The 22,762-nt window shown below is 36.6% G+C and overlaps 1 protein-coding gene across 6 annotated transcripts in view; it reads right to left on the bottom strand.

Moving 5' to 3' along the window:
* Window positions 1-22,392, bottom strand: part of Ythdc1 (YTH domain containing 1) — a 33,314-nt gene extending 10,922 nt beyond the window's left edge. For 2 of the 6 annotated variants that reach the window (XM_029545122.1, XM_021210262.2), the window contains exons 1-10: window positions 22,021-22,392; window positions 17,367-17,402; window positions 10,572-10,673; window positions 9,500-9,828; window positions 8,959-9,385; window positions 5,809-5,898; window positions 5,296-5,349; window positions 4,639-4,733; window positions 3,282-3,390; window positions 3,077-3,194 (exon numbers count right to left, since the gene is read on the bottom strand). In XM_029545122.1, the coding sequence (XP_029400982.1) occupies window positions 3,077-3,194; window positions 3,282-3,390; window positions 4,639-4,733; window positions 5,296-5,349; window positions 5,809-5,898; window positions 8,959-9,385; window positions 9,500-9,828; window positions 10,572-10,673; window positions 17,367-17,402; window positions 22,021-22,048 (1,388 nt within the window). In that variant the 5' untranslated portion in view covers window positions 22,049-22,392. The remainder of the gene's footprint in view (window positions 1-3,076; window positions 3,195-3,281; window positions 3,391-4,638; window positions 4,734-5,295; window positions 5,350-5,808; window positions 5,899-8,958; window positions 9,386-9,499; window positions 9,829-10,571; window positions 10,674-17,366; window positions 17,403-22,020) is intronic. The other 4 variants (XM_021210263.2, XM_021210264.2, XM_029545123.1 and 1 more) reach the window with 3 other exon arrangements.
* Window positions 22,393-22,762: the final 370 nt, after the last annotated feature.

Genomic DNA, 22,762 nt, shown 5'->3' with positions numbered 1-22,762 from the left:
AAAAAAAAAAAAAAAAAAGTAATAGAAAACATAAATAGGTTATTTGGAGTAGCCAACAAAGAACTGAAAGTAAAATTACTCAATAAACTTAATTCTGGGTATTCCATAGATTAGTGTTATTCTGAGCTCACTCCAGATGACAACATGGTCACTTAAAAAATTCCTGTCTTACTTGTAACAGTATTTGTTCTGTTCCAATTATCATGTACCTACACAGTTGCCTGAATTACAGGAATTCAACAAACTTAATGTGTAAAATTTTTAGTTCTGACAATCTAATATAAATCTCATTTGTAGTGAAAAACAAAACTCGGCCTTCAAATGACTTAAAGAAATATCAGTGTATCAAGTATCCATTGTCCTCCACAACTTTTGAGTGTTAATATATTAACCTGAAAATATTATCTAGGTACACCTAATAATTTTAAAAAGTAAAACCCTTTCTGCCTTTATATCTACTTTATATTTACTTTAGGTAGGCTGGACTTCGGTTATCTCTTGGTAAAACACAGTTCATGGAAGTTAGTAAGATAGCTAATTAGTGAATCAATGTAAAAAAATTTACTTAAAAATTATTAACCGGGAGCTGGAGAGATGGCTCAGTGGTTAAGAGCACTGACTGCTCTTCTGAAGTTCCTCAGTTCAAATTCCAGCAACCACATGGTGGCTCACTAACATCCGTAATGAGATCTGGCACCCTCTTCTGGAGTGTCTGAAGTCAGCTACAGAGTACTTTGAATGAATGAATGAATGAATGAATGAATGAAGTTATTAGCCAATAAAACTCATCTTGTAAAATTAAGAAATGTATCAATCTGAGAATATAAAGATCAATACAAGTAACATTCTAACATTGAATCTACTGTATTTGTCTCTTTTTCCCAAAAAGGCATCATCTTCAAATAGTTCACATCAAATAGTTTACAATGATAAACAATATTTTCTTTGGCCTTTACAATTATAATCTGGAAATATAAAACAATAAAAATCATTTTTACCCATATTAACTAAAACAATAAGCTGTCACCTCACGTTCACAGTATTCATTCTGTGTCTATGAGGTCAGCTCTTTTCTTCCACTGCTAAGGTACTGGGGTTCAAACTAGGTCCTCAGGTTTCATAGCCTCTATCTTTACCTGTTGAGCCATGTCACAAATTTTTTAAAGTTTCTATTATCACTTAATAATTTTCTAAGTTAACTACACATATGTAAACCAGGAAGGAAGAAGAAAAAAGTTCAATGTGCTATAATTATAATTTTTAATTTATTCTGCTTCTACATGTTACAGCATGGATATGTATTTTTGCAAAAAAAAGAAACATACTTTACTTAACCAATTTTGTATTTATCTAACAATTTAGATGCCTTTTAATTTTTGCTATAGAAAATAACTGTAAAATCATAGGCTGGAGAGATGTCCCAGTGTTAAAGAGATATTTTGAGTTCAGTTCCCAGCACCCACAGTAGTCAATTCCCAGCTGTCTCAACTCCAGCTCCAGGTAAACTGATGTTCTTCTATACTCTGTGGGCACCTGCACTCACATGTACACAGACACACATACATCAAATAATTTTAAGAAATAAGTGAAGCAGGCTGGTGAGATGGCTCAGCAGGTAAGAGCACCCGACTGCTCTTCTGAAGGTCCTGAGTTCAAATCCCAGCAACCACATGGTGGCTTACAGCCATCCGTAACAAGATCTGACTCCCTCTTCTGGTGTATCCGAAGACAGCTACAGTGTACTTACATATAATAAATAAATAAAATAAATCTTTAAAAAAAAAAAAAAAAATAAGTGAAGCATCTGATGTATAGGTATGTCTCTAATCCCACAATTTAGGACACAGAGGCAGAGGGATCTTGGCTAGTTTCAAGCCCAGCCTGGTCTATATACTGAGTCCCAGGGTCAGCCAGAGCTACAGAGAGACCCTATCTTAAAATAACAAAACAAAAATCAAGAAAACAATAATAAAAAATCTTTAAAAACAAAAAATAAAATGTTGGTGCTTCTCTATTAAAATTCAAATGAAGTGCATTACTTAGTTGTGGGAAGTCTGGCTGCGCCACACCACCACTCATCAACCTTGGGCTCTTCACATCACTCTTCACTCATACAACCTCATGGAACATTTCAATATTCCTCCACTTTCATGAACAGTATTTACCCTTCTCATTTGGTCTCCTCAGTCTTGACTTAAGCTTTTAATTCAGTGTGATATTCATGCCTCGGCCCTATGTGTTGGTGTTATTGACCTGTGTCCCCACACTTCATTTTCTTATTTGTAACAAATACTTCTAATTCCTTTGAATTCCAACAAAGTCAACTCATCAATAAAATTCATATATTTAATATCACATGTAACAGATAAGAACAAGCTATGAAATCCTCACTTGCTTAATTAGCCTTTTCTGTACAATGATTTGGTATCACCATAAAGTTTTTAAAGTAACTCATGTTACACAGTTATTAACTCATGTTATAAAAATTAAATCAATTTCTCTAATAAACATAATTAAGTCTTAATCCTTTTTAAGATACCAGAAAGTAGATTAAACATGTACTGCTTATGTCCCTAAAAATACAAACTGGGGCTGAAGAGGTGGCTCAGTGGTTAAGAACACCAAGGCTCTCCCAGAGGTCCTGAGTTCAATTCCCAGCAACCACAAGGTGGTTCACGATCATATGTAATAGGATTACAAATCTGTCTGAAGACACTAACCACATACATATATAAAAAAAACTTAAAAATTGTGTGGCAATAAAATTGTTAAAACAACTAGAGTAATTGTTTTGCAATGAAATAAACATACCAGATTTTAACAACTACTAGGAAAACTTTTATTTTTCATTAACATTCAATATTAGTTTACTAAGGCAGTGAACAGGTAAAAAGAATAAATAAACAAACATTGTTTTTAAGTTTAACACACAATGTCACCAATATAGTAAGTCTAAGAATAAAGAATCCCATCACCCCAAAAGGGCAGCAGAAACGAAAATAAATTAATCAAATTTCTACAGAATTTTAACATTATTCCCAACCAGCTGCCCTTTCTCTGTATTGATTTAATTTACCTGCAAATCCAGTCTATTTTAAAAACACCTCCAAGCATTTTAGCACTCATTCCTGCTGGAAGCACCCAATGTATAGGAGATCCGCCATGGTGTGATTCTGAAGACAATCTGGCAAAACCTAAGGGACCACAGTATCACATCTGTTAAGTGTCACTGCAATTATTATTATCATATACCCAAAGTAACAAATTACTTTTATTCTTACCTTGAAATTTTCCACTTTCTCTGACAGAAAATATTAATATAACACTCCTTGCAGATCTAAATGCAAGATTTAATTTCTTCTCATTTACAGGCAATGTGGACCATACACCCTACAGAAATAATGTAAAGATCACAAATTAAAATCAAGTACTATAGTGATAAAAAAAAGTAAAAGTTACTATGTTGGTATTTGAAATTTTAAAAAAGCTATAACAGAAAAATCTCATTTGTTAACTGGGAATTAGTTTTCTGATAAAATATGAAAAGATTAACAACTTTATAAAATCTAAACAAAGTGGATTGTCAGGCAAATCTTATGAACTCAAATTCTTTATCAATCACTGCAATTACTCTAAAATCAAAATCATTTTTATGGTAGGTGTATGTTACTGAAAGGTGAATCACTACTTCTGTCTTCCTAAATAGGTGTGCTTAATCACATAATGTAAAATGGTTTAGCAGCAATAAAACCTTAAGTGAAAATGCCAAAAATTCTAGTTTTTGTAAGTTCAAATTTTTTTATGTAACTTGAAAAGATTTTTTAACTAGAGCTGGCACATATTTAAGTTATTTAGACTTCTACAGTAGTTCTAACCAATTTATATTTTAAAAGAAAAAGGAGAGAGAGAGAGAGAGAGAGAGAGAGAGAGAGAGAGAGAGAGAGAGAGAGAGAGAAGTTTAAAAAACAAAGCCAAAGAGAAAGAATAAGGCAACGAAGCTCTCATTTTCTTGGAGCAAGCTGGTCTTTTCATTCACATTTCAGCACTATTATTTCAGCTTAAAACCACTCCAGCTAAAGAACCTGAGCTGAGCTACCTGCTCATTGCTTTCTCTCTATAAAGTTTTATGAGTAATCAGCAACCCAAATCAGAAATACTACCAACTGAAATACAGTTAGAAATGTGAACATTTTGATAACATCAGTTGAAAATGCTAAGAATTTTACAATATTTTAAAAACTGGTGTAAAACACAAACGTATTTTCTTATTTCTTCGGTATCCTCCAGCAACTGACAGTACTGGTAAAAATCTAGAGCGGACCTTTACAGCTATGGCACCCCCTTCTTCCTAAACCCAAGTAACTATACATAAATATATTAATATCTGGATATAAAAGAAATATTAACAGAAAAAACATTATGGTATAAATTATATACTCTTCAACACTACTGTGATTTCTAGTAAGACAATGTAAATTCATACCACTACCAGGTTTCCTAACTTGCCACAGACCAGATCTGAATCGGCAACTAAGAAAAGTCAAAGCATCTTAGGCGGCTGGAGATAATTTTCATTGATCATTACACCTCATTTAAGTTTCAGGACTAGGAATGTTTCAATGGGGCTGATGGTGATACCTTTGCTTTGGCAAGAGACACATTCTCATGGTTATTACTCTTTATGAGGAAAAATCTTGCATCCTGAAGGACATATTTAAGTTTACTGGTTTGATCTGGAAAAAAAAAAAAAAATTCCATTTTCATTAACATGGACTTTACTACACATAGGTGTGCCAACTACAGTAAATTAGCCCTCCAAACCCAGCTAAACTGTAAAATCTCAAGTCACCCAGTCAGCCTAGAAAGCTCAGGCACCACAGAACAGAGCAAAGCTGAGGAGCAGCGTGTGCAGGGCGACCTCGCCCAGCGATGTTCCGATCTATCAGACTCATGCTCAAGTATGACAACTGCTTTAAGTTTTATAAACTTTTGAAAGATTCATTTAAAGACTGATCATAGACTATTAATGCTGTTAAACATGTGTCCAAATGTGAATATATTAACACATCTAGAAAACAAAATATTGCAAGCTGTCTATAATTATTGTGGAAGATAGGCAATAGAAAGCAGATACAAAACGTGGAAGATTTCTATTTAAGTTTTTAATGCTTTCTCCCATAACACGATATATCGGAACATGACCACACTAAAACCAAGTACTAATGGAAAACCAATAAGGTAAAATAATGACTTTATGGAGCATGCAATGAAAACAATTTCAAATTTAAATGATACCTTTTCGGACAGCACGAACGGAAGATGATAATTTCTCATGCTTCTTTTCTGAACCTGTATTTAGCCAAAGTACATTTGTTCAGATTGAGCTTAATAGATGAAGACAAAATTTCTACAGTCTTGTCACATAAATTCTCATTCCAGACAAATTCTTCCTGGCGCACCCACACACACAAAAATACTTCTCCATGTGTACGAGTGTTTTTGCTTTTTGGGTTGTTCGAATTTATTTATTTATTTTTTAATATTTGAACAGTTTCCCACTCAGAAAACTAGTCACTGAATCATCATCTTCCAAGAGAAAAATAAAAATGTGAAAATTGAAAATTCCACTGAAGCAGTAACAGAACAGGATTAAAATAAGAAAAAGCTTAGTCTCCTCTAGAATTATTACACTGAACATGCCAAAATTCAGTACTAATGAACATCAACAATTCACACTAAACTACAACCTCCACTTTCTAAAGCAAGTTACAGCCAGTAATCTACGATCCTAAAATTAAATGGCATTACCTGCATATGACTCTGACGCAGAACTGCCACTTCTATCAAAGACAATGGGTGATATGCCTCGAGCTCTCTTCCTTTCCTTCTTTTTCTCATCTAAAACAAAAGATCCAGACAAGGTATAAACTATCACAATACAAAAGACGCTAGCGTAGGAATTCAAAGGAGAACTTGTCCTAGTCTTGTTACCCAGCGCTTAAACAGTAATCATGTTTCTTCCCCTTCTCATTGCTCAACTCCTCAGTCTCACTTAAAAATTTATGTTTGATACTGTCACACATTTCAAGTAATAAAAACTCATGAATAAGAGAAATTAGGTACTTACTTAACTGCTTTATGAAAAAACTTTTCCACAAGGGAGGGAAATTTGTAAAGCAAATATAATTTTCTTCAGTAAAACTTAGTATGTATTTTCAATGTACTCTGGAATGCTACACTAAGTCCTGTGGCTTGTGTAAATTACTGAAGTCTTAGTATGATCTATCCAAACATCAGAACACAAAGCATTCACACTAGAAAACACACATATGAACATAACTAAATCTGGTTTCCCACTTCTGTGTCTTCAATTCTATTTTTTACCATGTCTGCTCTAGATCATTCTTTTTGCTTATTTTAAAATTTACCGGGCTGGACAGATGGCTCAGCAGATAAGAGCACTGACTTCCAGAGGTCCTTCCTGAGTTCAAGTCCCTGCAAACACATGGTGGCTAATAACAATCTGTAATGGGATCCGATGCCCTCTTCTGGTGTGTCTGAAGACAGCTACAGTATACTCATATACATAAATAAATCTTTAAAAAAAAAAAAAAATGTACCACTGAGGTCTTAATGGCAGTCCATGTCTTTACTTATGAGAATGGGGGATCTTCAGCACCCAGAAAAATCAAGCTTAATGTGGAACTTTATAAATATGAGGACTGAAACTGGATTCAGCCCCTTGCCATTGTAGTTATAAAATGATACACCCCTTGAACCTCTTTTGCTGGTAGACAAAATATAATTTAAAGTATAAAATATGTAGCCAGGCGTGGTGGCACACGCCTTTAATCCCAGCACTCGGGAGGCAGAGGCAGGCAGATTTCTGAGTTCGAGGCCAGCCTGGTCTACANAGTGAGTTCCAGGACAGCCAGGGCTACACAGAGAAGCCCTATCTCAAAAATAACAAAACAAACAAACAAACAAACAAACAAAAAAACAAACCCAAAGTATAATATGTATGTTTTTGTAAAAAACAATGAAAATCTAAATTCTATATAAATCCAGTTAATTACTTAAACTAAATTCTCCTCTCTCTCAATTCTTAAAGCACACTCAATGAAATTACAAATAGGAAACCTTAACAAAATAAGTAAATAAATAAATAAAAAGGTGGAGGTGGGGGAAACAAAGTTATGCTAAAGTTGTACATTTCCTCAGTTATAAGACACAATTTGAAAAGCAGGCCTTCAAGCTAAAGAGTTTAAGACTTGTGTTCTATTCTTCCTAAGTAAATGAAAAAGATACTTTTACAGATTGTTTTATTGTTTTTTGAAAACACTAATACTAGGATGTGCCCTAAAACAAGTGTTGCAGATTGCCCATGTTATTTAATGTATGAACCAAGGATATTCTGACATTTCTTGAGTAATGATACCATAAACTTGAAAAGCCAGATGAGCATACTAGGACTAGCTAATCTTTTGGTGTATTTTTGGTTTTATGTTTTTAAAGAAAGTTGTTACTACACTGTTTTCAAAGCTTTCTTCCTTGATCATTTCAAGAGAAAAAACTTGGGGCTGGCAAGATGGCTCAGTGGGCAAGAAACACTGACTGCTCTTCTGAAGGTCCTGAGTTCAAATCCCAGCAACCACATGGTGGCTCACAACCACCCTTTAATGAGGTCTGACGCCCTCTTCTGGTGCGTCTGAAGACAGCTATAGTGTACTTATGTATAATAATAAATCTTTAAAAAAAAGTAAAAACTTTAAAAATTCGTTACAAAATACACCTCAGAGCATAATTCATTTCTTATAAATACAGAGATAATATGGTGGGAAAGGACCAACGCAGGAGAATTTGCCCAACTAAATTTATATACCAGAGCAAACCTGTCATTAGTAAATGAAATGGCAAAGGAATGCTTAGCATATTATAGAAATTCTACTATGACTCAGAGATCAAAAGCATAATTAAACTCTCCTAGAAAACTAAAGCTTTTAGTCAACCAGTGAGTCATTTTATAAATTACTAAAAATTTTGAGAAAAAGGAAACTGGAGAAAGTGGAATCTAGAAAACAAGTGACATTGAAATTAAATGTGGTCCCTGGTATTTAAAACTAGCATATCCAAGTCAAAGTTCCAGTAACCTAATTTTTCAGGCAATGTATACCAAGATACACACACACACACACACACACACACCCCCTAAGAAAAATAATCTATGTATAAATGGTATCTTAAATAGATACCACATAAGGCATTTTCTGAATTCTACTCATCTCTTTTAAAACTATAGAAAGTATTGATTTATTGTAAAATGATAGGCCATCATTTCAATTTGAAATGCAGTTGCTACAAAATCAATATAGTATGAAGTGATCTAACTAGAGTAACAGATTCATGTAAGAACTTACTAAAAAGCATCTCAGGGCCTAGTCATTTCAATAAAACCCATTACTTGGTTCAATACACAAAACATAATAATTCCTGTAAAAAAATTCCCTCTATTCTATGAGTGCTTTCATGTAGCTTCAGAATAATTAAAGATTCTTCATATTAGCAATACTTTTTGGTTTTATACACAGCCCAGATTGGTCTTAAATCCATAATCTTCCTGCCTTACCTTCTCAAGTACCTAAGCTATCTCAACTCATATGCATAGATCTCATGTTTCAAGAACAAGACTGTATTGTTTTGTCTCTATGACTACATGATGGAAAATTAAGAGGCAGTCTACCTTGGAAATGTCCTATAGTAACTAGTGGGAAAAATACATGTGAGTATATAACAAATGCATACGTACCTGAATAAGTTCTTGTCAATGGTGAAAATAATAAGAACTATAAAATTAAAAGCTTGGAATACACTTTCACAGAAACAAAACTTGGACTCGCACAAATTTATACTAAATCATTTAACAGCCAGGAAATTTACAAAATAAAAATAAAACAGTACCTGATCCATCTGTTCCTGAACCAGATCTGACAGATCCGTCTGTGAAGGAAACAGACTCAGAACCAGAATCACTGGCCTCACTTCGGGTGTCATAATCATTCCCTTCTTCCTTCTGATCTCTCTCATCCTGTTCATATTCTTCTTCCTCTTCGTCCTCTTCCTCATCCTCTTCTTCCTCTTCATCCTCTTCCTCCTCCTCCTCTGCATCTTCATCCACTTCCTCATCATCTTCTGCATCTTCATCTACCTCTTCATCTTCCTCTACATCTTCTTCCCCTCCTTCCTCCTCATTCTCAGTGTTGTTGCCCTGATCAGAAGAACCACTGCTTCCTGTCTCATGGTCAGAGCCATATTCTTCAGAGTTCACCTCTTCCTTTGAAGACTGGCTGGATCTGCTTGCACGTCTATCAACTTCAAGCCCAATTCTCTGATGTTTAAAGAAAAAGGGAATCAGCAGTCATTAACAGACAAGGTCAAGATGAATAAAGAGTTCTAAAGCCTCAAAAAGAACTGCTTTATTATCTGCAATAACATTTACTACCTCAGAACCATCTGGTGTAGGAGACTTGGCCCTTCTTTCAGAATCCCTTTTCCGTAGACAAGTTTTTTCTGGTTGACTCTTGTAAGGTTCTCTAGAGGAACTGCTTGACAGACGAATTTTTCGATCAGCATCTAGACGCTTATTCCTTTCAGATCTTTGATATTCCTCATTTTTGTATTCTGTAACCGACTTTCCTTTTGTACTAACTATTCTTTTATTATTGCTAACAGATGAGCTTAGTGGCTTAGAAATCAACTGTCTTGAATGGATGGAAGGTTTTGGTCGCTTGGTGTCAGTAGACTCCATTCTCTCACTTTTTCTTTTTGATCCTTTAAAAAACAATTTAAAAAGACATACAGAAGTATTTGCATTATTCCATTAATTTCATCAAGATTTATAAATGTGCATAAGATAAAAAAAAATGCATTTTAAAAGTACCTCCTAAAATACTTTTACTCTTGAATAAATTTAAACAAAACAGCTCCCCAACTGCTGAACTAAATGCTCATATTTAAAAGTCTTAAGTATTATTTCTCTACCCCCATAAGTTCTTTTATTTTAAAGATGTATTTATTTTATTTATATGGGTGCACTTTAGCTGTCTTCAGACACACCAGAAGAGGGAGTCAGATCCCATTACAGATGGTTGTGAGCCACCATGTGGTTGCTGGGAATTGGACTCAAGACCTTTAAGAGCAGTCAGTGCTCTTAACCGCTGAGCCATTTCTCCAGACACCAAGTATTACACATATCAGTGTGACCCATGAGCATGTCTAGTGCCTGGAGTGATCAGAAGCAGGTGCTAGATCGCCTGTAACTCTGAGCTACCATGGGAGTATGGGACTGAACCTTGGCTCTCTGCAAAAACAAGTATTCTTACATACACTAAACAATCTTTCAAGTCTCTTTTTTTAAAAAAGTACTTTATCCATTGCGATTCCAGGTCTGTTATGCAAAACGGTTTATTGTGGGCTTTTGGTACTAATTGCCAAGGTACAAGAACAGAGTTTTCATAAATCGAATCTCCTTTATTTAAACTGCATCTTTAACAAAAACTTAAGAGAACTCTTACCTTTTTTCTCATTTTTATCTTGTTCACTCTCTGGATTATACAGTTCATCATCCTGTTCTGGTACTTCAGTCAAAATATCATCTAAAACATTAAGTTCCCCATCTGCAAAATTAAAAATAAAATCAATTATCATTAATCATTGTTTCTAGTACTAACAAGCATTCATTTTGAGTAATTAACTAAGTGTCCATAACCTTCAAAGCAGTTTGATTAAACCCACAATTCAACCAAGTAACTGTAGTAGCAACAAGATACAAATCACCATCACAAAAACTCCAAATATGGCCCGCTTAAAACAGTATTTTTGTGATACTCAAAACATGAAAAATCTGAATGTCTACTATGAAACAAAAAAATCAGTTCATACTATAGGAAAACAAACAGATGAATATAGCTTTTTCTGAAGCTTAACTGGGAAAAAAAAATCAGTGAAATTCACAACTTGATGATGTTGCTAATATGCTTAAGAAAATTAAGTACTTAGGGGCAAGGACATATCATACAACAAGTAAATAGTCGAAGAAAAATATGCAAGCATAGACCCACATATTAAGTGAAGACAGATCAACTTGAAAGGAGAGTGTATTCCAGAGAAAATGAAAATGACACAAACACAAATTTAACAAATGGCAAATTTTACAGAATGCATGAAAATATATGGATAAATCCTCTACAACTCTTACAACTACTTTATCTAAAACTGATATCAGAAATAGTTTGGAAAGGCAACTCATCTAAATTGGCCTAGTACACAAATCTCCAAAACTCAATTTTGTCTCATTTTCAACCCAATAGAAAAATATTTCTAAGAAATACATAGAAAGCTAGGCGTGGTGGCAGATTTCTGAGTTCAAGGTCAGCCTGGTCTACAGAGTGAGTTCCAGGACAGTCACGGCTACATAGAGAAACCCTGTCTCAAAAAAAAAAAAAAAGAAATACATAGAAATACCAACTTAAATCAAGTATGCAGTATAAACTACAGCTGACAAAATAGTAAATCTTTCAGTTGATAGCATATAGTAAATCTTCCAGTATAAATTTACATTGGTGAGGAATCATACAGTCATAAAACATGCTGAAACAATTACAATAAACCACAAAGCCCACTAAAAGTATGGTGAGGCTAATAATTTCGAATCCGTACATACACTCATTTAGTAGACCTCTCCCCACAAGAAGAAAACAAAAATCAGGACTGAAGATATCTGTAATCGTTAACACAAACAAAAAATAAGAGAGAGAGAAGCAGTTACACAGGGGAAAAAATGGTGTCTATTTATGAAGTATCTGAAAATTAAACTTGTTATTGGCATAACATTTGACTTCTCTGGGTGCTATATTTATCTGTACTTCACTTTTCTTTTTTTCTTTTTTAAAGATTTATTATGTATACAGCAGTCTCCTGCATGTATGCCTGAAGACCAGAAGAGGGCACCAGATCTCATTACAGATAGTTATGAGCCACCATGTGGTTGCTGGGAACTGAACTCAGGACCTCTGGAAGAGCAGTCAAGCTCTTTACCTCTGAGCCATCTCTCCAGCCCCTGTACTTCACTTTTCTAATATGAAGAATGAATCATACTTCTTCTATCGTTAATGAAAATCAAAATACATTGAAAAGGATCATGTCATCTATTCACATCAAGATCCCTCAAGATCTGAATGCCAAGCACCATTTTAGACTCTAGAATATTTTTAAGAATAAGTAAATGGGTTAGGGGCTAGAGAGATGATTCAGTGGTTAAGAGCATGTGTTTTCTTGCTGAGGGCTTGGGTTCGTGTCTCAGAACACATACTGTGGATCACAATCATTCTTAACTCCAGTTCCAGCCGTGCAGCACCACCATCTGACCATTGTGAGCACCAGGCACACATGAGGGGAACAGACGTGCAAAACATTCATACACATAAAATTAAAAAATCTAAAACAAAAATAGTTTGCTATAAATAACCCACATTTGACAGATGTATAGTAATTACTGCTCAAAGCTCTTTAACTAGTCTTGAAAGACTGAACTACATTCATAGAAAACAGTTAAAACTATCACAAAATAGGCAGATCGGTGAAAGTAGGTAAATCTTTTCATGAAATAACTAATTTCAATGAGAAATAACCCGAAATCCAACATTACATCTCATGCTAAAATTTAATATATATTTTTAAAAACCCATAAAATGATTTAATTTTCAAACGCATATCTATAACATAATACCCTATTAAAAAGCACTTTTTGTGTAGTTTTTACAGAATTCAAGTTTAGATACTGACTGCTCTTTTACAAAATGTCTATAAACTTCTCCAAGATAATTACTAACCAATTCCTACATATCAAAAAACATCTTATAGCTAACACATTGGCATTTTCACTTACATGAGCTCACAAAATAAAGAAGACATGTTTCTCATCAGTACTTTGCAGATAAAGAATTAGAAGTTCAGGGCTCAAGTGGTGGCTCGTTAGCTAAAAGAACTTGATCTTGCAAAAAGACCAGAGCTCAGCTCCCAGGCTCACATGGGACTCCAGTCCCAGGGTATCTGAGGCCCTCCTTCAGACCTCCACAGGGATCAGTCAGGCATGGAGTGCACAGACTTCCACATAGACAAAAACACTACTACACATAAAATAAGTATTTTTAAAAAAAGGGAGAGCTGACCAAAAGTATTTAGTGCAGATGGATGTGAGTCAGGAGTTCAAGCTTCATAAACCTACAATTAGATGGGAGAACAAAACACTAAAGTACATAATCTTAAATAGTATGACTTTCAAATTAATGTACCCCCGCCGCCTTGGCTCTGTATACTCAGCAACAATTAAATTTCGCCTAATACAGAAAGCCATCCTTCTAGATGAGTACTTTTATTTGTACTATAGTAATAAACTAAATATGCAGTCATATCAAGAATTGTTATGACTCACAAAGCCTATCTAATACTTAATAAAATGTTTTGCTATTACCCAATGTAAATGACCACATTTTATTTTCTCTCACTGAAGTCACAACACATTTATTAAAATAAGATGTACAGGGAAGAGAGGAGGAGATGAAGAAACTTAGGTTAGCTACCATATTTTAACTAGGAACTGGGAAATCCAGTCTCAGCTTCTAATTTTCTCACCTCTAATCAGACATTAATAACAAACACAGTAATTTAAATAAAAATTTAAAACACACATGGCATGACATAGGAAGAGATGAGAGGGCTATAAGGACAGTGAGGTAAGGAAGATAAAGTGGGGGGAAGAATCTCCTAAAATACACCTTGTTTGAAACTGTCATAATGATATCTAATATTTTGCATGCCAATAAAAAAAAGCCACAAATAACGACTAGGGAAAGAAAAGGAGAGTCCTAACAAGTGCTGCAAACTATAAGCCTTTCCTAGCAGTGAGACTGCAAACATCAACCCTTTTACAATAGCACCTCAGGCTTTACACAATCTGGTTCAGTCCATAGAATCTATTCTTTAAGTACATATATGCCCTAATTATCTGACAATACTGCCCCAAATCATGATGCTGTAAGACAGTAACAATCCTTTTTCATTATTGCTCATTTCTGGGGAATCAACTAGGATCTCTCCACATTTGGAGTCTGATGATAGCTAAAGCTATTAGTGTCTTAAGAATGCTCCAAGGGCTGGAGAGATGGCTCAGCCATTAAAGGCTAGGCTCACAGCTAAAAATCTAAGAACTTTCCCTAAAGAACAGGCTGAGATAACCAAAAATAACTACAGCTTCTTGGGTCTTTTTTCCAGTCACTCTCCTTTAGGGCAGCTCCAGTGTGACCGAGAGCACTCAGTGTATATATGACAAAACACAGGAAACTAGGCAAAACCCAGCAACACCATCTGAGCATTTTATTTGGAGACAACAAAAGCTACCCAGATTCATAAAAAAGGAACATAAAACTTCTTTACTGCTGGAAGAAATATACTAGAGGAAGATGCTTCCAAAAAGGTTAAGATTCCTTTAATTTATTTCTAGCAATTTGAATTGTAAGTTACAGCTTAACAACAATAACAAAAAGAAAAGTAGAAAACCTGGCTTAAAAGACCAATGAGCTGTAAATAGTAGATACCATATAATAATAGCAGATACCATATAATAGTAGCAGACACCATATAATAATTTAAGCTGATTTCTCTGGTAACTGCTTTCACTTGGTGCATAAATTTCATTTTTCAACTTATGCTATTGCTCTTAAAGACAATAATCATCTCTGGCATTTGGTGGTTAAAAAAAAAATTATCTCGGGCTGGTGACATGGCTCAGTGGATAAGAGCACTGACTGCTCTTCCAAAGGTCCTGAGTTCAAATCCCAGCAACCATATGGTGGCTCACAACCACCCGTAATAAGATCTGATGCCCTCTTCTGCTGTGCCTGAAAATAGCTACAGTGCACTTACATATAATAAATAAATTAAAAAAAAATTATCTCTGGGGGCTGGAGAGATGGCTCAGCAGTTAAGAGCACTGACTGCTCTTCCGAAGGTCCTGAGTTCAATTCCCAGCAACCACATGGTGGCTCACAAACATCTGTAATGAGATCTGATGCCCTCTTCTGATGTGTCTGAAAACAGCTACAGTGTACCTATATATAATAAATAAAAATTATCTCCTTATATAATTAAAAATAAAATTACTAATTTCAGACCACTTTCTCCAAAGTTAATATTTTCTATCACTTTGTCCTAATTAATGCTTAACATTATTGATATTCTATACCACAAGCACTTTGAACTGTGGGTGTCAAATATTGTAGGGTGGAGAGATTTGACACCAGTAAAAAAAAGTAATGCATAATAACCAAAACCTAACTCAAAATCAAAATGAATCTGAAATGTTTCTGGCAGCACTATGTTCCACCCTGTGCGACCTTGGTTCTAAACATACAACATATATACTCTACACTGAGCCTGTCATCCTGCAACACAAGTGAACTGAGGTTTCTCAGAGTACACTCAAATGTTTTATGTTCTTATATAAAGGTACTTATTTTCTTGTGGAAAATGGTGATTTTTCATGCATTCATTCCTCTGCATGCAAATATCAAATATATCATTAGGTTGTATTTATTAGAATATTTTATTTTAAAAGTTGCTGTTTGATCAGAGCTCCCCGAGACTAAATCACCATCTATCTTAGTCAGGGTTTCTATTCCTGCACAAACATCATGACCAAGAAGCAAGTTGGGGAGGAAAGGGTTTATTCAGCTTCATCACCAAGGAAGTCAGGACTGGAACTCATGCAGGGCAGGAAGCAGGAGCTGATGCAGAGGCCATGGAGGAATGTTCTTTACTGGCTTGCTCAGCTTGCTTTCTTATAGAAACAAGACTACCAGCCCAGAGATGGTCCCACCCACAAGGGCCCTCTCCCCCTCTTGAACACTGAGAAAAATGCCTTACAGCTGGATCTCATGGAGGCACTTCCCCAACTGAAGCTTTCTCTGTGATAACTCCAGCCTGTGTCAAGTTGACACAAAACTAGTCAGTACACCAACCAAAGAGTACACATGGAGGGACCCATGGCTTCAGCTGCATATGTAGCAGAGGATGGCCTTATCTGCCACCAATGGAAGGAGAGGCCCTTGGTCCTGGGAAGGCTCAATGCCCCAGTGTAGTAAGGAACCCAGGGCAGTGAGGTGGGAATGGCTGGGTGAGGGGGAAGCACCCTCATAGACACGGGAAGGGGGAGAGGGGATGGGATGGGGGGTTGTGGAGGGGAAACCAGGAAAGAGGGATAACATTTGAAATGTAAATAAAATATTCAATAAAAAAAGTTGCTGTTTGAATTGATTTGAGCTTCACACCATCAAATGTTAAGTGAAGCTTGACTTAGGATTAGGAATGGATTTCCTACAATGTCTGAAATGACCCTAAACATACTTCTACAGAACAGATATGGTAAACAGCATAGATGTCCAACCTCCTCTAATATCAAACTCACCCAAGGTTTAATTCTTTAAGTAAAAACTAAAAAGAACATAGCTTTTCTTGTTAGTTTGCAAATCTGCATGTCTTTAACAGTAAAAGACTTTGACAATTACCCATAAATGTTAGGCATATATTTTTATATGTCTATGTCTACACAGTCATAAAAATTTTTTGATCAAGAAGGGCTCACAAGCAGTAAAAGTTTATGAATTCCTTTCTTACATACTTATATGCATCTGATATGTGTAGATTCAATTACTTCATAGTAAGTGGGCAGCAATACTCTCACCAAAACAATGTAGGTTGGTGGAACACCAAGTTAAAAGATCTATGGGCATATACTGTACTGAAGAATAATCCTAATATCTGTGGGAATAAAACAAACTTTTCACTGTGCAGCAGTGTTGTACACCTTTAATACCAGCACTCAGGAGGCAGAGGCAGGTAGATCTGAGTTTGAGGCGAGACTGATCTACAGAGTTAATTATATAGGACAGCCAAGGCCACAAAAATAAACAAACTTCAGTTTTTCCTTTGTTGTGTACACAGAAAACTTAGACCTAAAAACTGTTTTTAAAGCCATCTATTTCAAACTATCACAAAATATTTTATTTCAAAAAGTGGGCAGTGCAATAAAATTAGCTCAGCAAAACAGTGATTTTTTTTTTGAATAATGTCTATTTAGAACTAAGGTTAAAACCCACTCAAAAGCAAATAGTCAATAGAATTAGTTACTAAATGTTTTATTTTTAAAAGTACCAGTAATTTAACATAAAAACCCATGTTTTATTGTTTTTTGTTTTTTTTTTTTTCTTTTTCCTTTTTTCAGGACTATTGATCTTTTAGGGGCAGATTCTCACCTGAAAACAACCAGCTGGAGCAGTCTTGGCAATCTTCTGTTACAACGGAGAAGGTAACATGTCAAAGTTTTGCATGACGTGCTCTAGCTTTATGGTAATGAAACTATTAACTAATACTGTCTGCACAAAGCCATGCTGGTATCTCTTTAGACAATACTGTTGCCTCTTGTTTAACAGTACTTTATCTGCCTGATCCTAGGTATGGCATGGAGGCACAGGAGATTCAAAGTTCTGTTTGGGTAAATAAGGTCATACATTAATGAGGTTACATCCTGAGAAATGTGCAGTGACCTCTCTCTACATGGTTTTGGCATCTTGTAAACATCTTGCCATCAGAGACTTAAGTACACTATAAGGTATATATCTTATGGGATCATATCATACAAGCAATTCACTACTGACTCAAATATAGATGGAGGGTGTATACACATTGTAAAAGTACAGAGAAAAAGTCAATTCTAAGCAATCCCAGTACTGACTTAACAAAATCCAAGTACTTTTACTTTCATATCCTGCAATCTTCCAACATTTGCAAACCCAAATTTTACTTAGAATAGTGTTACCTTGTTAAAGGCTGCTTCAATTTTCTTAAATACATCTTTTGAAAAAGAAAAATCCTCTACAGAGACAATTATCTGCAAATGCTATGTATTTATATTATCTTTCATATATGTAAATCACTGTTAACCAAACAATTAGCAAACTTAAGTTTGAAGTAAAGGTGCAAATTTCTACGTAGAGGTAAAACAAAGCAATACAAACAAGAAATCACTTTTCTTAGAGCCTTGTTTTGACTTCAAAGATATTAAAAGCAACAAGGCTAGTAATTCTGCTTGTGGTATTTTAGACAGAAATAAAAGCAGGATTTTAGAAGTAGCTTCTTAGCCTTAGATGGTTATATTTTGCAAGAGTAATTCTAAAATGAAGTACCAAGAATTTAAATGACTTAACCAAATTCTCATAATTATGCATGTGGAGATCATAAACTTTAACTCCTCAAAGATTGGTTTAACAGAGTAAACTGTACATGGGACAAAGACTGAAGGTAAACCTATACAAAATACTATTTATTTCAGAGTTCAGCATCTGATCAAGAGTACTTAGAGAAAACTGAGATGTTAAACCCAGGCAAGGAATTTTTCTTCAATTCACTTATCACAGTTTCAGTGAGGTAAAACAAGACAACAGGATGTCCAACAATCTCCTCCTTTTGCTATCAAGCAAAGTATATTTACATCAGGATAATCCCTCAAATATATTTCAGTCATTAAAAGACACCATTCTTCTAAATGTGTCAGTGTGTTTTGCCTACAAGTAAATATGTGTGGACCATGAGCAAGCCTAGTGGATATCAGACATCAGACCCTAGAATTGGAGTAAGGACACTGGTAGTTGACATGTAACTAGGGTTTTCACAAAAGCAAACAAGTAAACTTGGCTGCTGAGCTATACTTCAAGCCTGAAAACAATTATTCTTCTAAATGATGTCCAGAGACTTGAAGAGAGACCTTCCCACCTTCCATACCAATTGGCACCCAAAAGATAGTATCTCTATTTTCCCACGTCTACTACAGGTAAACTAAAACAAGACCCAAAATGAAAGAAGATGTAAACCAAACCCATTCTGTTTTATAGAGCCCTTCCTCAAGCAACTAGCTCACAACAGTGCTAGCCACAGCATGTATACAAGTGTATACAAGCTATATACACAGCAGCTTGTGTATGCATGAGAGTAAGTAAAACTCAGCTCTGTACTTTACTGCTTATGCTGTTATTCATTAAAGTTAAACCACATAAATATTTAAGGAACAGAGGACACGATTACTTTAAAAGATACCTATAAACAAGACAATCACACCCCTTGCCCTCCTGAAGCTTTCGATCTGGAAATGTAGACAATTACTTACAAAAGTAAAAATTCATATACATTTTGGGTATATACATTTTTGTAGACTATCCTATAGGGATTCAAATAAAATTCATGCAAAATGTTTATCATAAAAGATGTGCATTTCTTCATCATACAGAAAAATCCATGGCACACACAAGGCGCTGTTGTTACCCAGTATTAGTTTAAAACTCACAGTAACAGTCAACTTTTTGGACAAATCAACACAAAAATAGCAGGGAGCTGGTAGACTATCCAGGTATAGTGGATTAACTGAAACATTACAGGAATTGATGTTTATTACAAAGCCCAATAAATTAAGAATCCCTATGACTCTAAAATTCATTGTGATTAACACACAATAGTTGCAACTTTCTTGTTTTCTAAGACTTGTTTTTTAATCAAGAGTTTCCAAAAGTTATGAATTTATTAAAGGCTTAAGTTTTGGCATGATTAAGATTCTTTTATGGGACATCTCTCTTGTCTCATAAAAAGGAATCTTACCTGCTCCAGAACTCATTTTGTAAACCAAGCTGGCTTTGTACTCAAGAGATCCACTTGCCTCTGCCTCCTGAGTGCTAGGATTAAAGGCCTACATTGCCACCATTATGACTAAGATCCTTATAAACTTTGTAATTTCCTATTAAACATATAACAAATGATACAAATTTCTCTTAACATTCTCACTTTCCTTTAAGTATTACTTATTCGTTTTAATACTGCCTTTCATAGTGAGTGACAATGATCAAGCGACACTAAACACTTCCAGTAGGTATTTACTAGCTACTCTATAGAGAAATAATCCTGATTTTAATTATAAAAAGTCACTTGTGCGACAGGGCTATACAGAGAAACCCTGTCTCGAAAAACAAACAAACAAACAAAAAAAATCACTTGTACCTGAAAATTCAAATAAAGCACAATTATAAAAATTAAGTTTTATAAAACTATTTCCAAGGGGGCTGGTGAGATGGCTCAGTGGTTAAGAGCACCGACTGCTCTTCCAAAGGTCCTGAGTTCAAATCCCAGAAACCACATGGTGGCTCACAACCATCCGTAACGAAATCTGATGCCCTCTTCTGGAGTGTCTGAAGACAGCTACAGTGTACTTACATATAATAAATAAATAAATAAATAAATAAATATTAAAAAAAAAAAAAACTATTTCCAAATATTCTAAGCATTTGTGACAAGTGACATCACAACTCAATAATCAAGTTTTTGTGTTTAAAATGCATCTTCAATATTAAGTCCATTTCTAAAAGCAATAATTATTCTCTTCACTGTTCATTGCAGTATATTACTCATTTCTAAATCATCTTCTTCGCTTTAATAGAAACTATACTGACAACTGAATTTTAATCGATTTTGTGATTGGTTCATCTACCATGGCAGCCTCTGAAACTACTAAGTCATAAATCTCATTCTGACAATCAAAGGTTGAAAGGATCTTCAGATTTTTTTTTACAACTGACTTTACTATAATAAGATAAAGTGCCCTCCTTTATTCGCTATCAGAATTCTTTTTTCACAGTCCTTCAGGATGTCTCTCAAGGAACTTGACAGGTTTAGTTTCAGAATAAAAAAATAAACTTCAATTTGTGCACCGAGAATTGCTTCAACTGGGCAGTGATGGCACATGCCTTTAACATCAGCACTCAGGAGGCAGAAGCAGGCAGATCTCTGAGTTTGAGGCCAGCCTGTTTACAAATCAAGTTCTAGGAGGCAGAGGCAGGCAGATCTCTGGGTTTGAGGTCAGCCTGTCTACAAATCAAGTTCCAGAACAGCCAGGGCTACATGGAAACCATGTCCCTAAGGGGGAAAAAAAATACTTATGACAAAGACATCATCTTTAAACATATTCCCACTCAAGATAGACCAGAAAAGTGGAAAAAGCTTAATGACTGTTCAGCCCACTTAACAAATCTCCACCTCAAATTTAATGAGCCACAGACAGAGATTTGTGAAACACAGGGCAGCAAGTGTGCACTATTTTCATCTCTTGTGATAGTCCTAGAGCTGAGAAATCTCTCAAGACAGCATCCCATCCAGACTACTCTCTTATGGTCTGGCATCTGTGGTCTCTATATAGTATTTCAGAAGAAATGACATTTTATCCACTGAAATTCTTCCGTTTTATCTTTCCAAGTCTCTCTTAGTCTCCACCTACGTATTCCTCGCTGAACCTTTTGAGAACTCTGCACTATTCTGGGAGATCTGTTGCTAGGACTTTTGGAAGGAGGGGCATGGTTTGTTTTTTTTCCTAATATCTTTCTTTCCAAAGTAAGTACTCGAGGAATAAAAGAAGCGATCCTTAGCTTATCCAAAAGAACAGTGAGAAGCTACTTACAGGTATTTCTCGAGATTAATAATCCACCTGAATGAATTAAACTAGTCTACTCACTAGTCTAACAATGCTAACCGTGACGTTATTTTCGAAAAAGTCAACCCAAAAAGACGACAGTTCAGAAAAATACGCAGTACATCCGCATAATCCGGCCAGGAAACGTGCCCGGGGGGCAGGTTCCTCAAAGCAAGCCCTCTCCCAACCGCTCCCGGGAGTGACGAGCGAAGCAAAGCCCTGGCCGAGGTGGGAGCCGCCGCCGAGACGAGGACGCTGGGCCCAGCAGGCCAGGCCTCTCAAGGAGCGGGTCCACGATGCGGCCGCCTGCCCGGCGCCAGGCTCTAACCTCCGGCCTCGCCCGCAGGCCGCGGCTCCTAGGTCCCCTCGCCCGGCCGCCCCGAGGCCCCGTCCTCCACACTCACCTTTCTCCTCCCGGCTGTCGGCCGCCATGGCTGCCCTCCGGCTTCCGCCGCCGCCACCACCGCCGCCGCCGCCGCCTCCGCCGGGACGCGAGTCGCGCGGGCGCCGCAGACGCGGCCGCAGGCGCACGAGTCCGTCCGTCAGTCCGTCCGGCGGGCCGCGCGCTCCGACCTGACCTGCTCCACGCAGTTTCCTACGCGCAACCCTTCCTCCCGTCCTCTGGTTCTCTTCCCGCCCGGCTCTCTGGCCTCGGACGGCGCGGGCTTCAGCCTTCCGGTTGGGGTTCGGCCACCGCACAGACAAGGGGGAGGAGAGAGAAACAGATGGCGACGGCGGGCGGCGCTAAAATGGAGCCTGCTTCCTGCGCGGAAACAATCCCGCTCCCGAAAGGCCTTGCGCTGTTTACGCTCCGAGCCTCTCGCGGAACGTCACAGTGCGGAGGACCGGGGCGGGGGCGGGGGCGGGGACGGGAACGAGAAGCGGGACGTAAGGGGGCGTGACTTCTGCACGGCGTCCCGCCCCGCGCGCAACCTTGACGTTCAGGGAACCTCCCTCATTCCAGAGGATAATTAATACCTATCCTTCGCTGCTGTGCTTCCAACAGCTCAAGGATGCCGACATCTCACCAGAAACGTTTGGAAGGCCTCGAATGGTTAGTGTGAGACACCATCAGAAAGGGTGTTATGTCTTTCTTTTTTTTTGGATTTGCGAGACAGGGTTTCTCTGTGTAGTCCTGGCTGTCCT

Source organism: Mus pahari, chromosome 13, assembly GCF_900095145.1.
Source record: "Mus pahari chromosome 13, PAHARI_EIJ_v1.1, whole genome shotgun sequence".
Lineage (NCBI taxonomy): Eukaryota > Metazoa > Chordata > Mammalia > Rodentia > Muridae > Mus > Mus pahari.
This window is presented reverse-complemented; position numbering and strand designations above follow the sequence as displayed.